At 33.9% G+C, this 18488-nt stretch overlaps 1 protein-coding gene and 1 long non-coding RNA gene across 3 annotated transcripts in view; one reads left to right on the forward strand and one right to left on the reverse strand.

The window, feature by feature from the left end:
* LOC145246825 (cilia- and flagella-associated protein 300-like) overlaps positions 1-18488 on the forward strand; it is a 488667-nt gene that overhangs the window by 452967 nt on the left and 17212 nt on the right. The window contains exon 7 of one of the 2 annotated variants that reach the window (XM_080108661.1): positions 1152-1356. The exons of the other annotated variant lie outside the window; for it this stretch is intronic. Within the exon in view, the coding sequence (XP_079964787.1) occupies positions 1152-1356 (205 nt within the window). The remainder of the gene's footprint in view (positions 1-1151; positions 1357-18488) is intronic. 2 annotated transcript variants of the gene reach the window in all.
* The window catches only part of LOC145246828 (uncharacterized), a 67677-nt gene that overhangs the window by 28871 nt on the left and 20318 nt on the right, over positions 1-18488 (reverse strand). The window lies entirely within an intron of this gene.

The raw sequence follows: 18488 nt of genomic DNA on the forward strand, positions 1-18488 counted from the left end.
TCAGGCCGTCTGAAGATACTGGCTTCCAGACTTAAATGCACCAAAAATGAATTTTATTGTTATTTTTTTTTTCGTCTTTCCCTTTGCAAAACTCAATCATGTTCTACAAATTCAAAAACAAAAACAACAGTTTTTCTCTACAAAACAACAAAACCAAACTTAACGAATGAATATTTGAATGTACAAACAACTTGAAGCATAAAAACATTACGAGAATAGTTAAACCTGGAAAGGGTTGATATGCCGTAAAATAAAACAACCAAACTAAACACCATGAATAAATATCTGTAAATATAAAGAACTTGAAGCATAAAAGCTTTTTCCCCCAAAATGACAGGATTCGACATTAAATAACATGAAAAGGGTTGATATGCCGTAAAACAAAACAATAAAACCTTCTCCTTTTTCTTCCTTTTTTTACCCCCTCCTTTCTTCTAGATTCCCCTCCCTCCCTCTCTCTCTCTCTCTCTCTCTCTCTCTCTCTCTCTCTCTCTCTCTCTCTCTCTCTCTCTTCAGTAATTTCTTTTTTCCCTTTATGTTCGCGTCATCTTTTCATCTTTACTTTCCACTTTCCTTGTTTCTATGCCTCTCTCTTCTTCCTCCGCCCCCTCGTTCTTTATTTCCTTTCCATCCTTTTTTATCTCCTTATTCTACCTTCTCCTCTCTATCATATCTACTCTCTCTCTCTTTCTCTCTCTCTCTCTCTCTCTCTCTCTTTCTCTCTCGTAATTTCTTTCTTTTTGCTATGTTGATTTCATCTTTTCATCTTTATTTTTTACTTTCCTTCTCTCAGTTCATGTTTCTCCCCTTTTCTTCTTCCTCCCTTTTCTTTATTTCTTCCCCTTTTCTTTATTTCTTTTCTTTTCTTTATCCTCCTGTCTACCATATCTACCTTCCCCCCCTCTCTCTCTCTCTCCCTCCCCCTCTCTCTCTCTCTCTTCTCTTTAATCCCGTCGTTTTATCTTTAATTTTCCACTTTTCTTATCTTTCCTTCCTTTTTTCTCTCTTCTTCCCCTCATCATGTCTACCATATCTCCCCCCTCTCTCTCTCTCCCTCTCTCTGCATTACTTCGTTTTGTCGCTCCACCAAGAATGCTCTCCACCGCCTCCATCTTTTTTGTTCTTTTATTTTGCTTTTGTTTTTTTTCTAGATGTTTGTTTTACAAAATACAAAAGTCTGCACTCCACAAGATATCTGGAAACTATCTGACCAACTTGGAATCAATTCCACTTTCATCTTACATGAATGGAGACTTGTTTTTTGCAGTGTCTTTTTCTTCTCCTTCATGCGTGGCACAGAGTTGGAGGAGGGTCGAGGGGGCATAATACTTGAATCTTTGCCAGAAGAGTTCTCAAGTACGTATGCAGACACGATTATTAAACGGCAAAATTACGTTTACAGAACAACATATCAAATCAAAAACTTCATTTATTCAACAAAAAGACAAACATTTCTTAAAGCTGATATATTAACAAATACGTTTCAATCAATCGCCAATGGAGACGAGTGGAGCGATAGGGTTCACCATGCACAACTTCTTCAACAACCTGGATCTGTTGATGACGCGCGACGCCGAGAACCGACTTGACTTTGTGAGTCTCTTTCCATTGCTAGTCTTTGCGGAAATACCTTGAGCCTTCTCTCGACCTGCCATGTCACCAGGGCATTCAATGAAACTTCCCACAGCTTGCATGTTGACTTCGAGAAAGTTCATTTTATTGATAACTAGCATTTCATCCCGGCGTTGCCTGGGTGTTTGGAGGTGTGTGTTGAGCGCAAAAAGAAGTGGTAGTAGGAAGGCAGGCTCGAACCCGTACCGCGAAGGAGGAAAAGAACGGGAAAAACATGACGTCTTTGCTGTTACGACCACCACCAAACCGGAAGTGACGTAGGTTTAAATTAAGGCTAGACAATCGAAAAGAGGGGATGACTTTCGAAAATATCGGCGAAAAAATCGACCCTCCCTGTTGAAAAGTGCCCAGTTGAGCATGAAGAAATCAATGTTTTTACCCAATTTTTCGGTATTTGTCGTCTGAAGGATAAAGCTTAAAAACGATACCGATCTTGTGAAAATCCATCGCCTCTGTCGAAAGTTTTAGGCAGACGTGCAAACATACATACGCACATTTATCTATTGGTAGCTCAAATTTTCGACCCAAACCTATTAAAAAGCTTGCCCTATCTCTGAATACCCTTTATGTAAAATTTCAAATGTTTAGACGAGAAATTGTCTGAGTAATTTGTTAGAGATTGCAGAGATCAATTTTTTTTAACTTTGACCCCATAACATTTATTGTTTTGGGCTCAAATCAAGTTATTAAGTTAGATCCATGTCCAAGGAACCTATATCTAAAATTTCATATGTTTATACACAAAATTGTCGGAGGATTTTGGAAGAGTTCTCGAAGGTTAAATCGTTGAACTTTGACCCCTTAACAACCAAATATCTGGCCAAAAACGGGTCACAAAGATTTTTCCAATCCCTGTATATCAAATTTCGTATCTGTAGACTGAAAATTGGCAGAGTTATTGCGTAGGGAAATATACACAGACACACACAGACACACTTTTATAGATATACTAGCATTTCAGCTCGGCGTTTCCCGGGTGTTTGGATGTGTATGTTGAGCAGGAAAAAAAAACGTGGTAGTAGGAAGGCAGGCTCGAACCCGTACCACAAAGGAGGAAAATAACGGGGAAAAAACCTGACGCCTATGCTGTTACGACCACCGCCAAATCGGACGTGACATTTTTTAAAATTAAAGCTAGAAAATCGAAAGGAGAGGATGACTTTCAAAAATATCGGCGAAAAAAGCGACCCCTTCCCCTGTAGAAAAGTGCCCAGTTTAAGGTGAAGATCTTAATGTTTTTAACCAATTTTTCGATATTAGGAGTCTGAAAGGCTGAACTTCAAAACGATACTGATCCTGAGAAAATCCGTCGCCTCTGTCGAAAGTGTTGGGCAGACATGCAATCATACATACATACAAACATACATACATACATACATACATGCAAACAGACATACATACATACATTTATATATTGGTAACTAAAACTTTTTTTACCAAAACTGATGAAAAAGCTTACCTATCTCTGAATACCCTTTATAGAAAATTTCAAATGTTTAGACCAGAAATTGTCTGAGTAATTTGTTAGAGACCACAGAAGTAAAATTTTTTAAAACTTGTACCCCTATTATGACCCCTTAAAATTTATGGTTTTGGGCTCAAATCAAGTTATTAAGTTAGATCCATGTCCAAGGAACCTATATCTAAAATTTCAAGTGTGTAGACCCAAAAATGTCGGAGGATTTTGGTAGAGTTCTCAAAGTTCAAATCGTTGAACTTTGACCCCTTAACAGCGAAAGTTCTGGCCAAAAACCGATCACATCGATTTTCCCAAATCTCAGTACCCTGTACATCAAATTTCGAGTCTGTAGACTGAAAATTAACAGAGGTATGTCGAAGGAAAATGTACATAGACACTCAGACAGACACACGAACACACAGACACGTTCACTTTTATAGATATATAGAGTAGCATTTACGCCCGGCGTTGCCCGGGTGTTTGGAGGTGTATGTTGAGCAAAAAAAAAAAAGCGATCAAATTTTTAAAATTTAACCCATATTATGACCCCTTAACATTTATTGTTTGGGGCTTAAATCAAGTTATTAAGTTAGATCCATGTCCAAGGAACCTATATCTAAAATTTCAGGTGTTTAGACCGAAAATTGTCGGAGGAGTTTGATAGAGTTCTAAAAGGTCAAGTCGTTGGACTTTGACCCATTAACAGCCAAATTTCTGGCCGAAACCCGATCACAAAGATTTTCCCAAATCTCTGTACCCTGTATATCAAATTTCGAGTCTGTAGACTAAAAATTGACAGAGTTATTGTGTAGGAAAATGTACACAGACACACAGACACGTTCACTTTTATAGATAGATAGATAGATAGATAGATAGATAGATAGATAGATAGATAGATTAAACAAAAATATATACGTATACATAAATATATATGTAAACACTTTTGTGTTTACTATAAACTTTTTATGCAAATATTATGCAAGTATAGATCATGCATCAACATAATTACACGTAATAGTTAACTAAAAATGATCATCCCATAAGAAAACCGAAAAAACTAATAGGGAATTAATTAAAATGAATCTTTTAAAGAATATGCAAATTAGCTAGATCTTTTTCTGTATTTTTTTAATTAATTATTATTTAATTTTTCTTGTTATATTCCTGAAATGCTATTGATGTTCAACATTTTCATATTTTGATTCGTAGTTATCTCCCTTGTTTGTTATTAACCATATATAATTTTAACTGTAATAGAAAATGTAATTTGTTGAATGAAGTTTTTTACACCGGCCCACCCCCAATCTATATGAGCTTTGTTATTTAAATTCTGATGCACCCATTTGCATCTATGGTCCAAAAGGATAACCATACTTCAACAAAATCTGTATCTATCAGAGATATCTATAGTTACTCATTGGGTCTGTGCGTATGTGTGTTTGCATGTCCAGTTAAAACTCTAAAACTACAAAACAAATAACCACAAGATTAATATTTTCTTGATTGACCCCAGCAATCTTATATATTAATATTTTATCTCCAAGTGACTATCGTTTAATTATTACTAGCCTGGATGCCTGGCATTGCCCGGGTGTTTGGAGGTGTTAAAAAAAAAAAAGTAGTAGTGGGCAGGCAGGCTCGAACCCTTGACGCAAAGGCGGAAAAGAAAGCGAACAAAAATCTGACGTCTTACCCCTCGTCCATGACGCGACCGGCAGTGTAAAGCATTCAAATTTAACGTAGTCAATCAAAAAGATGACTTGCAGAAATGGCATTGTTTTTAAACCTCCCACGAAAGTCGTTTTTAATGTGGGAGAAAAAGCAGCTCCCTCAAAAATGGGGGCACTCTGGCAGTATCCAATTAAATAGTTATTGTTTCAGTATGAAGGGTTTCCCCTACATTGACCAAGGACTAAGTACAGAACAGATACTACCCGGTCAGAAGGCCAGGCGGTTGCATTTGCATTCGAATAGTTTCGCTTTATTTATACGAAAAAGACAAACAAACAGCCGACACGACGGACAGTGGGAATTTTTTAAAACTCAATCAAAAAAAAATGAAAGAAACCGTGTCCGTTTGCAAATCTGAGATATTACGATCTAGGAACTATAAGAAAACTTCTCCAGGAATCTAACTGACGCAAGAAGCCAAACGCAAAAAGCCTTTCATGGACATACACAAACACGCGTGTCCATTTTCCTTTTATATATTAAACTAGCCTGGGTGCCCGGGTGTTTGGAAGTGTGTATTGAAGAAAAAGAAACGTGGTAGTAGGCAGCAGGCAGGCTCGAACCCATACCGCAAAGGAAGAAAAGAACATGAAAATAAAAAACATGACCTCTTTACCATTGCGTCCATCGCAAAACCAGAACAGGCGAAGGCCTAAATTAAGGCTAGTCCATCGAAAAAAGGGATGACTTTCGCAAATATCGGTGAAAAAAATGACTCCTCCTTGTAGAAAAATTCCAAGTTGAGGGTGAAGAAATAATTATTTTTGGTTAATTTTTCAATATTTGTAGGGGACAAGCTTCAAAACGCTACCAATTTCGTGAAAATATGTCGCCTCTGTCAAAAGTTTTAGGCAGACATACAAACATACATGCATACATTTAAACAGACAGGTGACATTTATATCATTAGACTAGAAATCTGTTGCCAACAGCATCAATATAGTATATCAAACTGTTACAAACAATAGCAGCAACAAAAAACAACATAACACATAAAATACTTTCGGAAATAAATGTTAAATATTAAAAAGGTTATATTGAAGCGGTTGGCTTTTCAAAACGGCTATCAAAATTGGTGCAACTTTACTATAGGGTATCGTACGACCCACTCCTGTATTTTCAAACAAAGACATTTCAGTGAAAAACATACGTACTCACGTGCCATATCGAAATTAGCATAAATTCCAAAAATTACGAAAAATGGTCCAGTAGATTTACAAGATTTGATTTTCAAAAAAAAAAAAAAAGTGTGCAGTATTTGAAATATACTGTCATCAGATTCTGCATAAAGGAGTTCGGTAGGAAAATTTTTTTAAACAAATATATATACGCATACATAAATATATACAGAAAGAGGTTTGTGTTTACCATAACCTTTTTACGTAAATATTATGCGAGTATAAATCATGTAGAATATCTGCATGAATATAATTACACGTAATAGTTAACTAAAGATGATCATCCCATAAGAAAACCGAAAAACCTAATAGGGAATTAATTAAAATGAATGTTTAAACGAATATGCAAATTAGCTAGATCTTTTGCAGATGAATACAATTCCACGGCCCATATATAACAAAGTAGTGTGATTTTCTTTTTTAAATAAATAGAAAAACGTTCGCCTTTTTTCTAGCCTTCGGGCCAAGATCAAAGTGTGTGCCTAAGTTTTTTGTTCAGTTTGAACTTACATTGTAATTTTAGCCTGAATAAAAGATTTAATATCTCAAAGTGTAGTATCTGTTCCGGCAGATACTACAACCAAAGGCCATTGCCTTTGTGGCAATCAGTTTCTGGTCCATGTAGGGTCAATCCTATATACCAAGAGGCTCTCACTACCAGCTCCCCCTCCCCTCCCCTCCTCTAGGGGGAGATGGTGCTCTCCTTTCTCTTCCCCCTCTCCACATTAAAAAATGACCTCATGCCTTATTTGCTCTCGTGGGGAAGCAAATAAATACCATATATAGAATAAATACCATATATAGAATAAATACCATATATAGAATAAATACCATATATAGAATAAATACCATATATAGAAAAAAGGGTTTTTAATATAAAATAAATAAATACACACACAACAAAAAAAAAAATTTATAGTATAGATATATGTAAGAAAATTTAAATATCTTTATTCTATTTTTACCATTCCTTCATCATTATTTTGCTTTGGTTTATTATTTCCAATCCTTGTATACATTCAAGAAAACGTGTGCAACAGATCACGGATGCGCGTATGGCAAATGACCGATCTGTGTGTGAGATGACGTCATGGCAAGGAAAAAGATTATGAAAAGAATGTGCATACGAACCAAAGATCACGTTAGAGACAAATGCGTGACGTCACAGCCGATACGAGAAGTCATGCGTGGCCAGAGAAAGAGAAATAAAGGTCTTTTGTTAAAACTCGAAACAACAAGTTGAATTTCTTTCCTCTTCCTTTCTTATGTTCCTTGCGATGGAGTCTACAACGGGTTGGGGCCCTACATATTAATGATTGTGGCGCTTTTGATATCGTTATAAAACCATATAAAATGGAATATGGAATATTTACGTTTTATATACTGATGGGGCGTTGAAAAGTCTATCTTTCTTCTGTGTAAAATCTATCAGAAATGGTAAGTTTTATTCATCCCTTTGAAAGTATGAGGTGCCTCCAATAAGTTTCCATACTTTTTTGTAGAGGCATTTAAAATTGTTATAGACTTTTGAAAATTCAGTTATTGCTATCCATCTTATAAGATACCTGACCAATTTTTATTTTTTCCAGTTAAAATGAACAGCTATAGCAGGAATTGGAATACACCCTACTAAAACCTGATTGTCACAGATGATGAATTTTAAAAATACAATTTGGGCGTGATGATACTTTAGAAGAACAATATGCAATAAAATTCTGTTTTAAACTTGGAAAAAAAAATAACACAGAAGCGTATGGAATACTTCAGACTGCTTTTGGACCATCTTGCATTAATCGAGCATCAGTTTTTGAGCGGCATAAGAGAATCAAAGAAGGGATGGTGAGAGGTAATGAAGAAGTAAGGACGTCACAACACCAGAGTTGATTGGCCAAATTCGTTCATGGATAAGAACTGTCAAATGTCTATAGAAACAATAAGTGCACAGTTTGATGTCAGTGTGGGAACTGTATACACAATTATTCGCAAGAAACGATGTGGAAGATTTGTGCAAAATTTATCCCAAGGGTGCTCAGAGAAGATCAGAAAGAAAGATGTTGTCATGACCAAGATGGGCATCAAGACAGTTCTTAATCCAAACCTTGCTTTATCCAAACCTTGCTTTCTGTGACTTTTGGTTAGTCGCTAAGCTCAAGGAAAACCTTAGAGGCTTCTCGTTATGAGACAATTGAGGAGATGAAAGAGGCTGTGACAAGAGTCATTGACGCGCTCACACAATAGGGTCTACCAGAAGTTGTTAAAACAGTACAAGTGCATTATTACTTCGAAGTGGACTAGAGTTTCATGTGTGTACTATCAATAAAATTTCCCATATGAAAAAAGTCTGGAAACTTATTTAAGGCACCTTGTACATTAAAGTTCAGCATTAACTATGAGTAATATATATATATATATATTTCACTGTCAAAGATGCACACATGACAAACCACAGTAACTCGTTCTACACAGCAAGCCTAACAATTTTCATAGCCTTACTAAATTGACGTCAACAGACTCACTCGGATGCAGATACCATCCCACAAATTGTCTATATACTGCAAACCATTCTGTAGAAGTATAGCTCAGGTTTTACGTAAGAGTTTTCCTTCTCCTAGATACATGTTTTAATGAAGATTGAGGGTGAATCCCTCCCAGTGAAAGAACATGCTCAACCTTCTTCCCCCACCTCCTGCAAAAACTGGTGCCGTTAACTATGTCTATCATATCTCACTGGCAAAGATGCAGAATTTCGCATGCCAGACCACACTTACTAATTCTGCTCAACAAACATAACAGCTTTCATAGCCTCACTAAATTGACGCTAACCGATTCGCTCAAATGCAGATATCACCCCCCAAATTGTCAATATGCTGCAAACCACTCCGTAACAAAAGTTGTTAATCGGGCAATTTTGATGCGATTGGCTCCACTTTTCTTAACTGCGCCTTCTTTTGTCAGATGCAGTGAAAGAACATGCTTAACCTTCCTACTGCTGCTAAAATTGCAAGCCAGCGCAGTTGTTACCGAGCTGTGACCATTTACTACAAATCAATTAGGATTGGCCAACTGCCAAGCGCTGCTATTCGAATGCAAACTTCAGTTCAGTGAATCTGGTTGGCCTCTTTCATTTCGCCAATCCAAACATTAAAAAGCGTTGCCAAAAATGAAACCATCAAGCACATCTTTTTTACCATAGGCAACTCTGGCCCATCATTATTATTCAGTACAATAATGATGGGCCAGAGTTGCCTATGGTAAAAAAGATGTGCTTGATGGTGAGGAGTTCTCACGCAGGTCATCATCAGTAATTGCTCACTAATGTAACCGTTGCAAATCATTTTGCATTATTGCAACAGCTGCCTCCCATTGATGTCTCAATGACAACGACAATTGGTTTTCTCTATGATTTAGGTGATAATTAGCCTCCACAAACTCCAATATGCTCCATACCTTCCTAATGAACATCTTGTTCGTACTTTCCCTTTCCTTCGTGACTATTTTGTATGGTATCAGCCGAAGCTAGTGTCATCACGTTGCATAAGTTTTTTTTGGGGGGGGGGAGGGAGGATAATTTTTGAAATTGATTGCAGTTTTTTTTTAAAGAAGTCATCACTTATCAAGGCCAGAAGGTCACTCGAGGATAAGGGTTAATGAATGTCTTTGGTAGTGTAGTAATTGTTAATGGTGTAAGTTGGGTAGAATTTGATTATTTAAGAACTTGTTTACATTAGACTTGAAGGATTCCATATTTTAGTCGATTCAGTTCCCTTGGGTTTATATAGCAGTGTTCTTTTCCAAATATTTTATTTCTATTGTAATTTCACATGGCCGGTTAGCATTCATAGTTTATGTGAATTGATTTCCGTATTTGAGGGTTTTTCTTAAGTTTTCAGCTGTTTCCATTATTGCCGTTCTTTGTATAGTCTCAATCTTCCATTTGATTCCAATTTCTCCCATATTAATATTATTATTGTCTAATATATAAAGATGATGCCACTACTTTTTTTTATCTACACTGATAGTTTCAGTTCACTTGGGTTCTCGTATAATGTTTTTTCAATATTGTATTTTTCTTTTGCTTGTGTTTGTGCAGAATTATTTTATTTCAACTCACTTGTGGTTAGCCGTCATTACATGGTTATATGAATTGGTTTCAGCACTCAAGGATATTTCTTAATATCTCGGTTGCTTTCATCAGTGCCATGTTATATATATATATATATAATATATATATATATATATATATATATATATATATATATATATATATATATATATATATATATATATATATATATATATAAAATATATATGGCGATTAAGCTACACTGAATATTCGGCGTTTCATCCACTCTAGGATTCTACCTATGTATTGAGCACTTTTGAAGTAAATACTTAAAGTTTACGCATAAATCTATACTTTCGTATATTAATTTTATGTGAGTAAATGAAGTAGTTATATATATATATATATATATATATATATATATATATATATATACTGTGTGTGCAAAATCAAGACTTCAAAATTGGCGGAGGAGTTTGTTTGGGTTTTCAATGGTCAAATTGTTGAACTTTGACTCTTTTACAGACAAATTTCTGGCCGAAAACCGATTAAAAAGATTTTCCCAAATCTCAATACTCCTTATGTCAAATCTTGAGTCTGTAGACCGAAAATTGACAGAGTTATTTGGTAGGGAAACACACACACACACACACACACACAGACAATTTCACTTTTATAGATATATAGATAGATAGATGCAAACAGCTGAGATATTAAGAAAAATCCTTGAGTGCTGAAACCAATTCATATAACCATGTAATATCGACTAACCTTTTACTCCTCCATGTTAGAGTTCTTGTAAGGAAATCGCTAGTAGAGTCACAAAGCTTAAGGCATTACTCATTGGGTAAACAATTAGAACTCTCAAACTTACTGAAAAGATGTTTATCGAAATTTAGATTTTGTCTTACACTGGGCGAGTGCTGCATAATAGCATAGGAGTAGATACGTAGACTGTTAATGAGACGGTCGAGTTTTGATCCCAGCTTGAAGTACTTGCTTGTCTATCCACACTGATGAGCTATAAACAGCGAAACAGTTCTGTCTATATATATATATATATATATATATATATATATATATATATATATATATATATATATATATAGAGAGAGAGAGAGAGAGAGAGAGAGAGAGAGAGATATAGATATAGATATAAATTAAAAATTAAGATAGCCCCATTTAATTATTGAAGAAGAAAAAACTATATAAGACAATACGTTGAGACAATAAAAAAGATTGTAGGCTTATTTCAGTGATTTAGTTTTTTGTTTATTTTATTTTTGTTGTCGTTTGAATTTATTTTAATTTTTATTTATTGTATTATTTAATATCATGTGATTGCTCTCCAGACTATAACTTCTGTAAACTTTCTCCAAAATCCATTACAGACTGGACTTTTATAAAAGCAACATCGCCTGATGATGTCTCTAGTCAGTTATAACTTGTTGACTGAAACATACTCACGAATGTGTAGCGATACCTACATTTTTATGTCAAAATAAATAAAAAGTATATCTTGCTTTACCTTGGTATTGAGCACTTTGGTATAAACTTTGTTAAATTCATTAGAATTATATTAACCATATATATATATATATATATATATATATATATATATATATATGTATATATACACTCGTGAGCAAAAAAAAAAAAATGGGCCAAACAAATTTTATACATGTTATTGCACTAAAAGCTATATTGAACAAAGAACAATTGAACAAGGAAACTTAAAGGAAACTAATAACACAGAACAAGACATTTGCTTTAATAAATGCTTAGGATGGAATCGCAGTCCCTTTTGATTTCTTTAAAAGATCAATCCTTTTAGACATGCTCTCAACCAAAGTGGAACACTATGAAGAGAAGATGCTATTCCATTCGCTTTGCACAGCTTCTCACAGTTTGTCATTGTTCGAAAAACTTCTTCCATCCAATGCACGAGATATTATGGACCAAATATTCTCGATTGAATTTAAATCGGGGCTTTGACCTGGCCAAAATATCACATTAATTGAATTATCAAAAAAAAAAATTTTTTGTAACTTTAGCAATAATGTTCTTAGATATTCCCAGCTTCTTGATAACAGTCCTGTTTCTAATATTCGACTGTTTTCTTTTAAATTGATTGACTTATCACATCTAATAAGTCCCCATACCATTATCTCTCCATTCCCGTGTTTAACTGTCGTTTTCATGCAACTTGGTGAAAATCTTTCTCCAGTTCTTTGATTGCCCCATTCGGGAGCACCGGAAGCATCAATAACAAGACAAAATCTTGATTCATCTGACCAGAAAACATTCCTGAACCAGTTTGTATCTTTCCTGCCATAATACGAGAAAAATCTCTTGATGTTCATTGATGTTCTTAGATAAAAATGGCTTCTTTGCACACCTTTTAGAAAAAAATCCCATTTCTTTCATTCTAGATATTGTATATCTAGAAAGAGAATTTCCAGCCCCTGTTTTGAATTCTTTGCTATGGTCAACATATGTTTTCTTTCAATCCTTCAAAACAGTTAATTTGAGCCTGTTGTCATCCTTCAATGTGAATGCTCTAGGGCGACCAGATCCAGATTTCCCTTTTACCAACCATTCGACTTCGAACCTTTGACCAATTCGCTTCACTACAGAAAGAGATGTTTTCACTTTTTCTCTTCTTAAAATATAAAAAAATCTGCTTGTAAGTTATTTTGGACTGCCTTAATCCTGGAATTCGGTTTTTTATATCCTCGCCAAGATGCGGTCTTACCATTTTTAGGATTAAGTTTTCCACTTATTATTATATGCTATAATAATAATAATCTGCAAAATAGAAATTTTCAGTTTAAATTAACAAAAATTCAAGGAAAAAAAACTGAAGAATCGATTTCTTCATTCTTTCACGCTTGGTCCATTTTGTTTTCGCAAGAGTGTATATATATATATATATATATATATATATATATATATATATATATATATATATATATATATATATATATATTAGAGATTGGGACAATTACAATATTTTTCCCGATTCCTTACTAAATTCCTGACTCCAGTACAATTATTGATTCAGATTCTTTATAAATTTCAAAATATTTAACTATAGAGTTGTTATTTTTTCCTGATTGCTGTTAAATGTGCAGCTATTTTCTCAAGCGTAAGTATACACTTGTGGGAGGACGTGATCTATAGATTTTAGTTTTACTGCTAGTTTAAAATCAATAAATATTATTTTTATTATTACTACCAGCAATGGAAGATTTTGTTTTAAACAAAATCAAATATAAAAATATAAGTGAAGGAATCGTTTTTGGCATCGGAAAATAGATAAAAAATTTTCCAATTCCGATTCCCCAAAAAGTTCCGATTTTTCACATTTCCAATTTTGATTAATTGTCCCAACTCTAATACATATATATATATATATATATATAATGCTCCCTATCTTAGGTTGAGCATTTGGAAAATGATATACAAATTACTATTAGTATATGAAGCGATGTTCTTTGTGTAAAACAAATTGAGCTTAGGTATTTGGACAGTGTCAAAACATTGTTAATTCACTGCCCGCATAGCAGCAGCCATATAGCGTAAGGGTTAGAAGCTCCGACTGTCGTTTCGGTGATCGAGTTTCGATCCTGGATTATCTAGCCGCACTGATGAGCTGTGAAACAGTGAAACAGTACTGTATGTAAATGAATATATATATATATATATATATATATATATATATGTATGTACTAGACTAACCGTGACCCGTTGGGTCAGTATGTTATATTAGCTATGGAATTCATGTATGAGCGTGACACTTGTGACGTAAAGAAAATAGTTTTTTTTTGACATAACTGAATCATTTCTATGGAAGTACATTAAAATGAAAAAAGAATATAGATAGATTTCTATGAGTCGTTCTGTTTATTATAATTGATTATTTAAAAAAAAAAAAAAAATTTACAGTTACTGAATTATAAGTGGTTGGCCATACTTATAGGTAAATGTGCACTGAACAGATACCATAATATTTATTATAGTTAAATTCAAATTTTGATATATCTGCTTTTTTTTTTTGCTTTTTTACATCGTTCATTTCTATATTACGTTTAAGTTATTTTAAACCCCACTCTTCCCATGTTAAATAATAATTTCGAAATAATAATGTTAATATTTCAGCGTCCCAATTGTTCTTTTATGTTTTTGTTTTTTTTTTCGCGTTTAAATTATCCAAATAAGCAATTGTTAATACTGTCTGCTTTTTTTTTTTACATCGTTCATTTCTATATTACGTTTAAGTTATTTTAAACCCCACTCTTTCCATGTTAAATAATAATTTCGAAATAATAAAGTTAATATTTCAGTGCGCAGATTATGCGCGCATGCGCAACCGGATGTCGTAAACCGGAAAGTGTGTTACATACATCGTTACAAGGTCATGTGAGTTTTATAATTATATATATATATATATATATATATATATATATATATATATATATATATATATATATATATATATAAAAATTTGGATCATTTTGGACCATTTGGAATTTACCCATTGGATTGGAAATTTTAAATTCGACCGTTTTGGATTTTACCATTCTTGGATTTTTTACCCTTCACCGGACTATCCATTCATGTGAAATCTTTTTATCATTTTTCTTTTACCTCCTATTCCCCTTACCTCACCCTTTTTTTAACCAAGTAAGATCTGTGACTTACTTGTAGTTTCATTAAATACTTTTATATGCAAAATCCGATCCTGCATTTTGCTAATTCCTGCCCTCTGATGAGAAGGAGAGTATTTCTTCGAAACTCCGCGGATTAAGGACTATCCACTAATCTTGTGCTTCCTTTTTTAAAATTAAATATGTTTTTAACTCTTTTTCAAGATGTCTTTTAACATGTTTTATTAATCATTTGTTCATATATATATATATATATATATATATATATATATGATGATTCCAAGGTCTTGTCAGACGAGTGCCACTCCCTCAGACATTTAAAATCCATGAGCCCAAATGTCTGAGGGAGTATCTATACAAATATGATGTTAAAGAGTCTTAGCTTTGTACGACAGCTAAGTCTCTCTCTCGGTTCAAAATGTTGAGATCCAGCAACAAGCAAGAGCAAGATAGCCAGCAACAAATTAAACTGCAGACCAGCTTAATGCGGGTACTGGTCTTCCGCTTTATGGTTTTTTAAATCAGAGATTTGCTTCTCTTAGAAAGATTGCCTTCACCACGGCTTACGGGAGCCCTCCTACCCCAATACACATATGCACACACACAAATATACACGGTGCTAGTTGGCCGTTGACCCAGAAAAAGAGTTCATTCGCCCTTTGGAAGGTCTTGTTTTTAATCCTTCAGGTCATGTCATATGCTACTGGTACCATGTAACCCAGTACTACCTGCCTCATGGTCGGGTCACCGGCGACTAAACTGGTTCCCCCACCAGACTTGTTTGGTGAGGAGGGCGGCTAGTCTCCCTGAAGGATTAAATATATATATATATATATATATATATATATATATATATATATATATATATATATATATATATATATATAAATGTTAATATATATATATTAACATTTATATATATATATATATATATATATATATATATATAAATGTTAATATATATATATTAACATTTATATATATATATATAAATGTTAATATATATATATATATAAATGTTAATATATATATATATGTATTAACATTTATATATATATATATATATATAAATGTTAATATATATATATATATATAAATGTTAATATATATATATATATATATAAATGTTAATAAACGTTTCGTCCCTATTTCTATACACCTATATACATACCTATTTACTGAACTGTTTTATTTTAATGTTATTTTTATTTATTTATTTGCTAGTTAGTTAATACCTTATTAATTTTATTAAAATGAGAAGCGGTTAAGGATATACAGAATAGCTACCCAGGATCTACAGTCATGTTTTTGCTTTTTGATTATTATATTTCCTATAATGGATGCTAAATTGTAGAATCCCATTTAACAGTTAAGTAAATATGCATGTACATATGTATGTACATATGCATGTACATATGTATATGGGTAACGTCTGATATATATATATATATTAATCTTGTTGACTCATAGAATAGTCGGTCACATCTCCACGATCAGTAGTGACGAATGTCTGGTGATTCAAATCTCAAAGTTGATGCGTCCTTTGTTTCTAGCCACACTGATGATTCTTGAAAAGACGAAACACCTGTCATGCTTAGGAATCATTCGCTATGCATGCATCTGCTGACTACATTTGCTCTTCAGAATGCCTGCGTGCCAATTTAATGAAGGTGTCTATAAAATTTGAGCTAAATAAGTAAAACGAATTCCTACCTGTCGGCATTGATACGACGCGACTCTCTTCTTCCTGTCATTTCCGAGTCCTGGCCCAGCCTTCCAGCCACACCCGATCTACAGGCATTTCAACAAAAATCAGCACGCGCACACACAGTTCGTTAACATCTGCTAGGGGTGCTAGGAGTCAGTTGGGGGGCAAACAGAATATTCTGATACCAATGATTGGCCCTCTTAACTATCAAGTACATAGATTCATCAAAGAGCTTTTTAGAGAAAGAAATAGGGAAGAGAAGAGAGAAGGAGGATATGAGGGGTGGGAGGCTTATGCTTTTTTTTTTTTTTTTACTGATTTCCTGTTATCTCCTTTTCTTGTGTATCCTGATCAAGTTACTAACAACCGTGTTCATTTAAACATGTTTACATCGTATGTGAGTGCGTGCAAGAAAGAGGGTGGAGTTAGAATTTTATTTTTGCCAAGGCCAATAGCCACTCGAGTGGCTATTATCGTACTGATAATCTCGTTGACCAAAGTCAACGAGATTATCAGTAGGATGATGAACAGTACTATGAGATGATTGAAAATGATGATCAAATATGGCTGAAGAGATGTGGTCAGTGGTTTATAAGTATAAGTAAAACTCCAGAAATTACTGCATTTTTGTCTGGATTTGCTCTTCCAGCTTGAAACCTAAGGTACCATGTTGATTTGAACTTTTGTAATATTATATATCATAAATGTATGTATATATATTCACTTTATTTTTTAATGTTCTTATTATTTTGCCCTAAATAGGGATAGGGCATCCTGCTGGATATCAGACACTCACTCACTATCGCATACATTCCAACCGAGAGATCTTTTTAAGATTCTAACCGCGCCTTATTAAAGAGGCGGTTAGAATTGTTTGCATTGTTTGTATCTTTCTTGCACTTTGTTCATCGGGTATATTTACCAGGTACTTTTTGGAATTCTTTTTTCATGAGTCCGGTTACTCCTATAATTACTGGAATGATGAAGATCGATAGAATTGAATATCACAAATCTGGGATAAAAAAATGTTATCAAGTTTTTATTTTTCAGAATCCGTTACTAAACAACGCAAAGCGTGTTTTATTTTAACTTTTAATCCATTTTAATTCTCTAACGTTTTGTTTTATCCAACATGAAGCATTTAATATTTTTTTTTTGTTTCTTTTTTATTTGAAAGACTTGTTCTACAAAATACAGTAAGACTTGGGTACCGTGTGCCCAATGTCTGAAATTAAAATCACCCAAACGTAATCAAATTGCAAAAAAAAAAAAAAATAAATAAATAAATAAAAAATAAAATAAATATATATATATATATATATATATATATATATATATATAAAAGCGAAAATGTGTGTATGTATGTATGTTCGCTTTTTGTGTATGTCCTAGAAAGGCTTTTTTTCCAAGAAGCGATCGGTCGACTCACAACTTCTTAAAATTTTTTAGATCACGTCTAAATCATAATATCTACCAGTTAACAACGGGGGTCGCCTGTCTATTTAATTTTCTCGACTTTGAAAAGATAAATATTCAACATTTTTTGATCGCTGCATGTGGATTAGGCTTTTTCGTATAATAAAAGCAAAACTAATTCTGGCGGCATTCTTCCAGGCGCGATCGCCGGAAACGTCCGAAAGCAATTAGCTTTGATCAATGTGGAGTTTCTCCTTATATCAGACAATTGCTATTCAATTTGAATAATCTCCTGTTTATGGGGAGCTGGTTTCCCCCACAACATCTTGGGAAAACAAAAGAAAAATTAAAAATGCTGCCCCGCAGTAAATAAAATACTGCCCCGCAGTGAAAGTTGTCGTACTTAAGCCATTAAGTACGGGCACCTGCCAATTATTAATACTTAAATAAATTCAAACATGTTTCCATTACTATTTCGTGGTGGCCCAGTGGTTAACGTCGCACGTTTTTTTGTTTTTTTTTCACACTTTAATTTTCAACTTTGACTCAAGGGTTCGGGTTCGATCCTTCATACTTACCTACCAAAACTTTTTTTTTATTTTACCCCACCCCCCACCCGACACAAACACCC

This window comes from Euprymna scolopes, chromosome 24 (genome assembly GCF_053919585.1).
Source record: "Euprymna scolopes isolate OS-2025 chromosome 24, ASM5391958v1, whole genome shotgun sequence".
NCBI classification, from domain to species: domain Eukaryota; kingdom Metazoa; phylum Mollusca; class Cephalopoda; order Sepiida; family Sepiolidae; genus Euprymna; species Euprymna scolopes.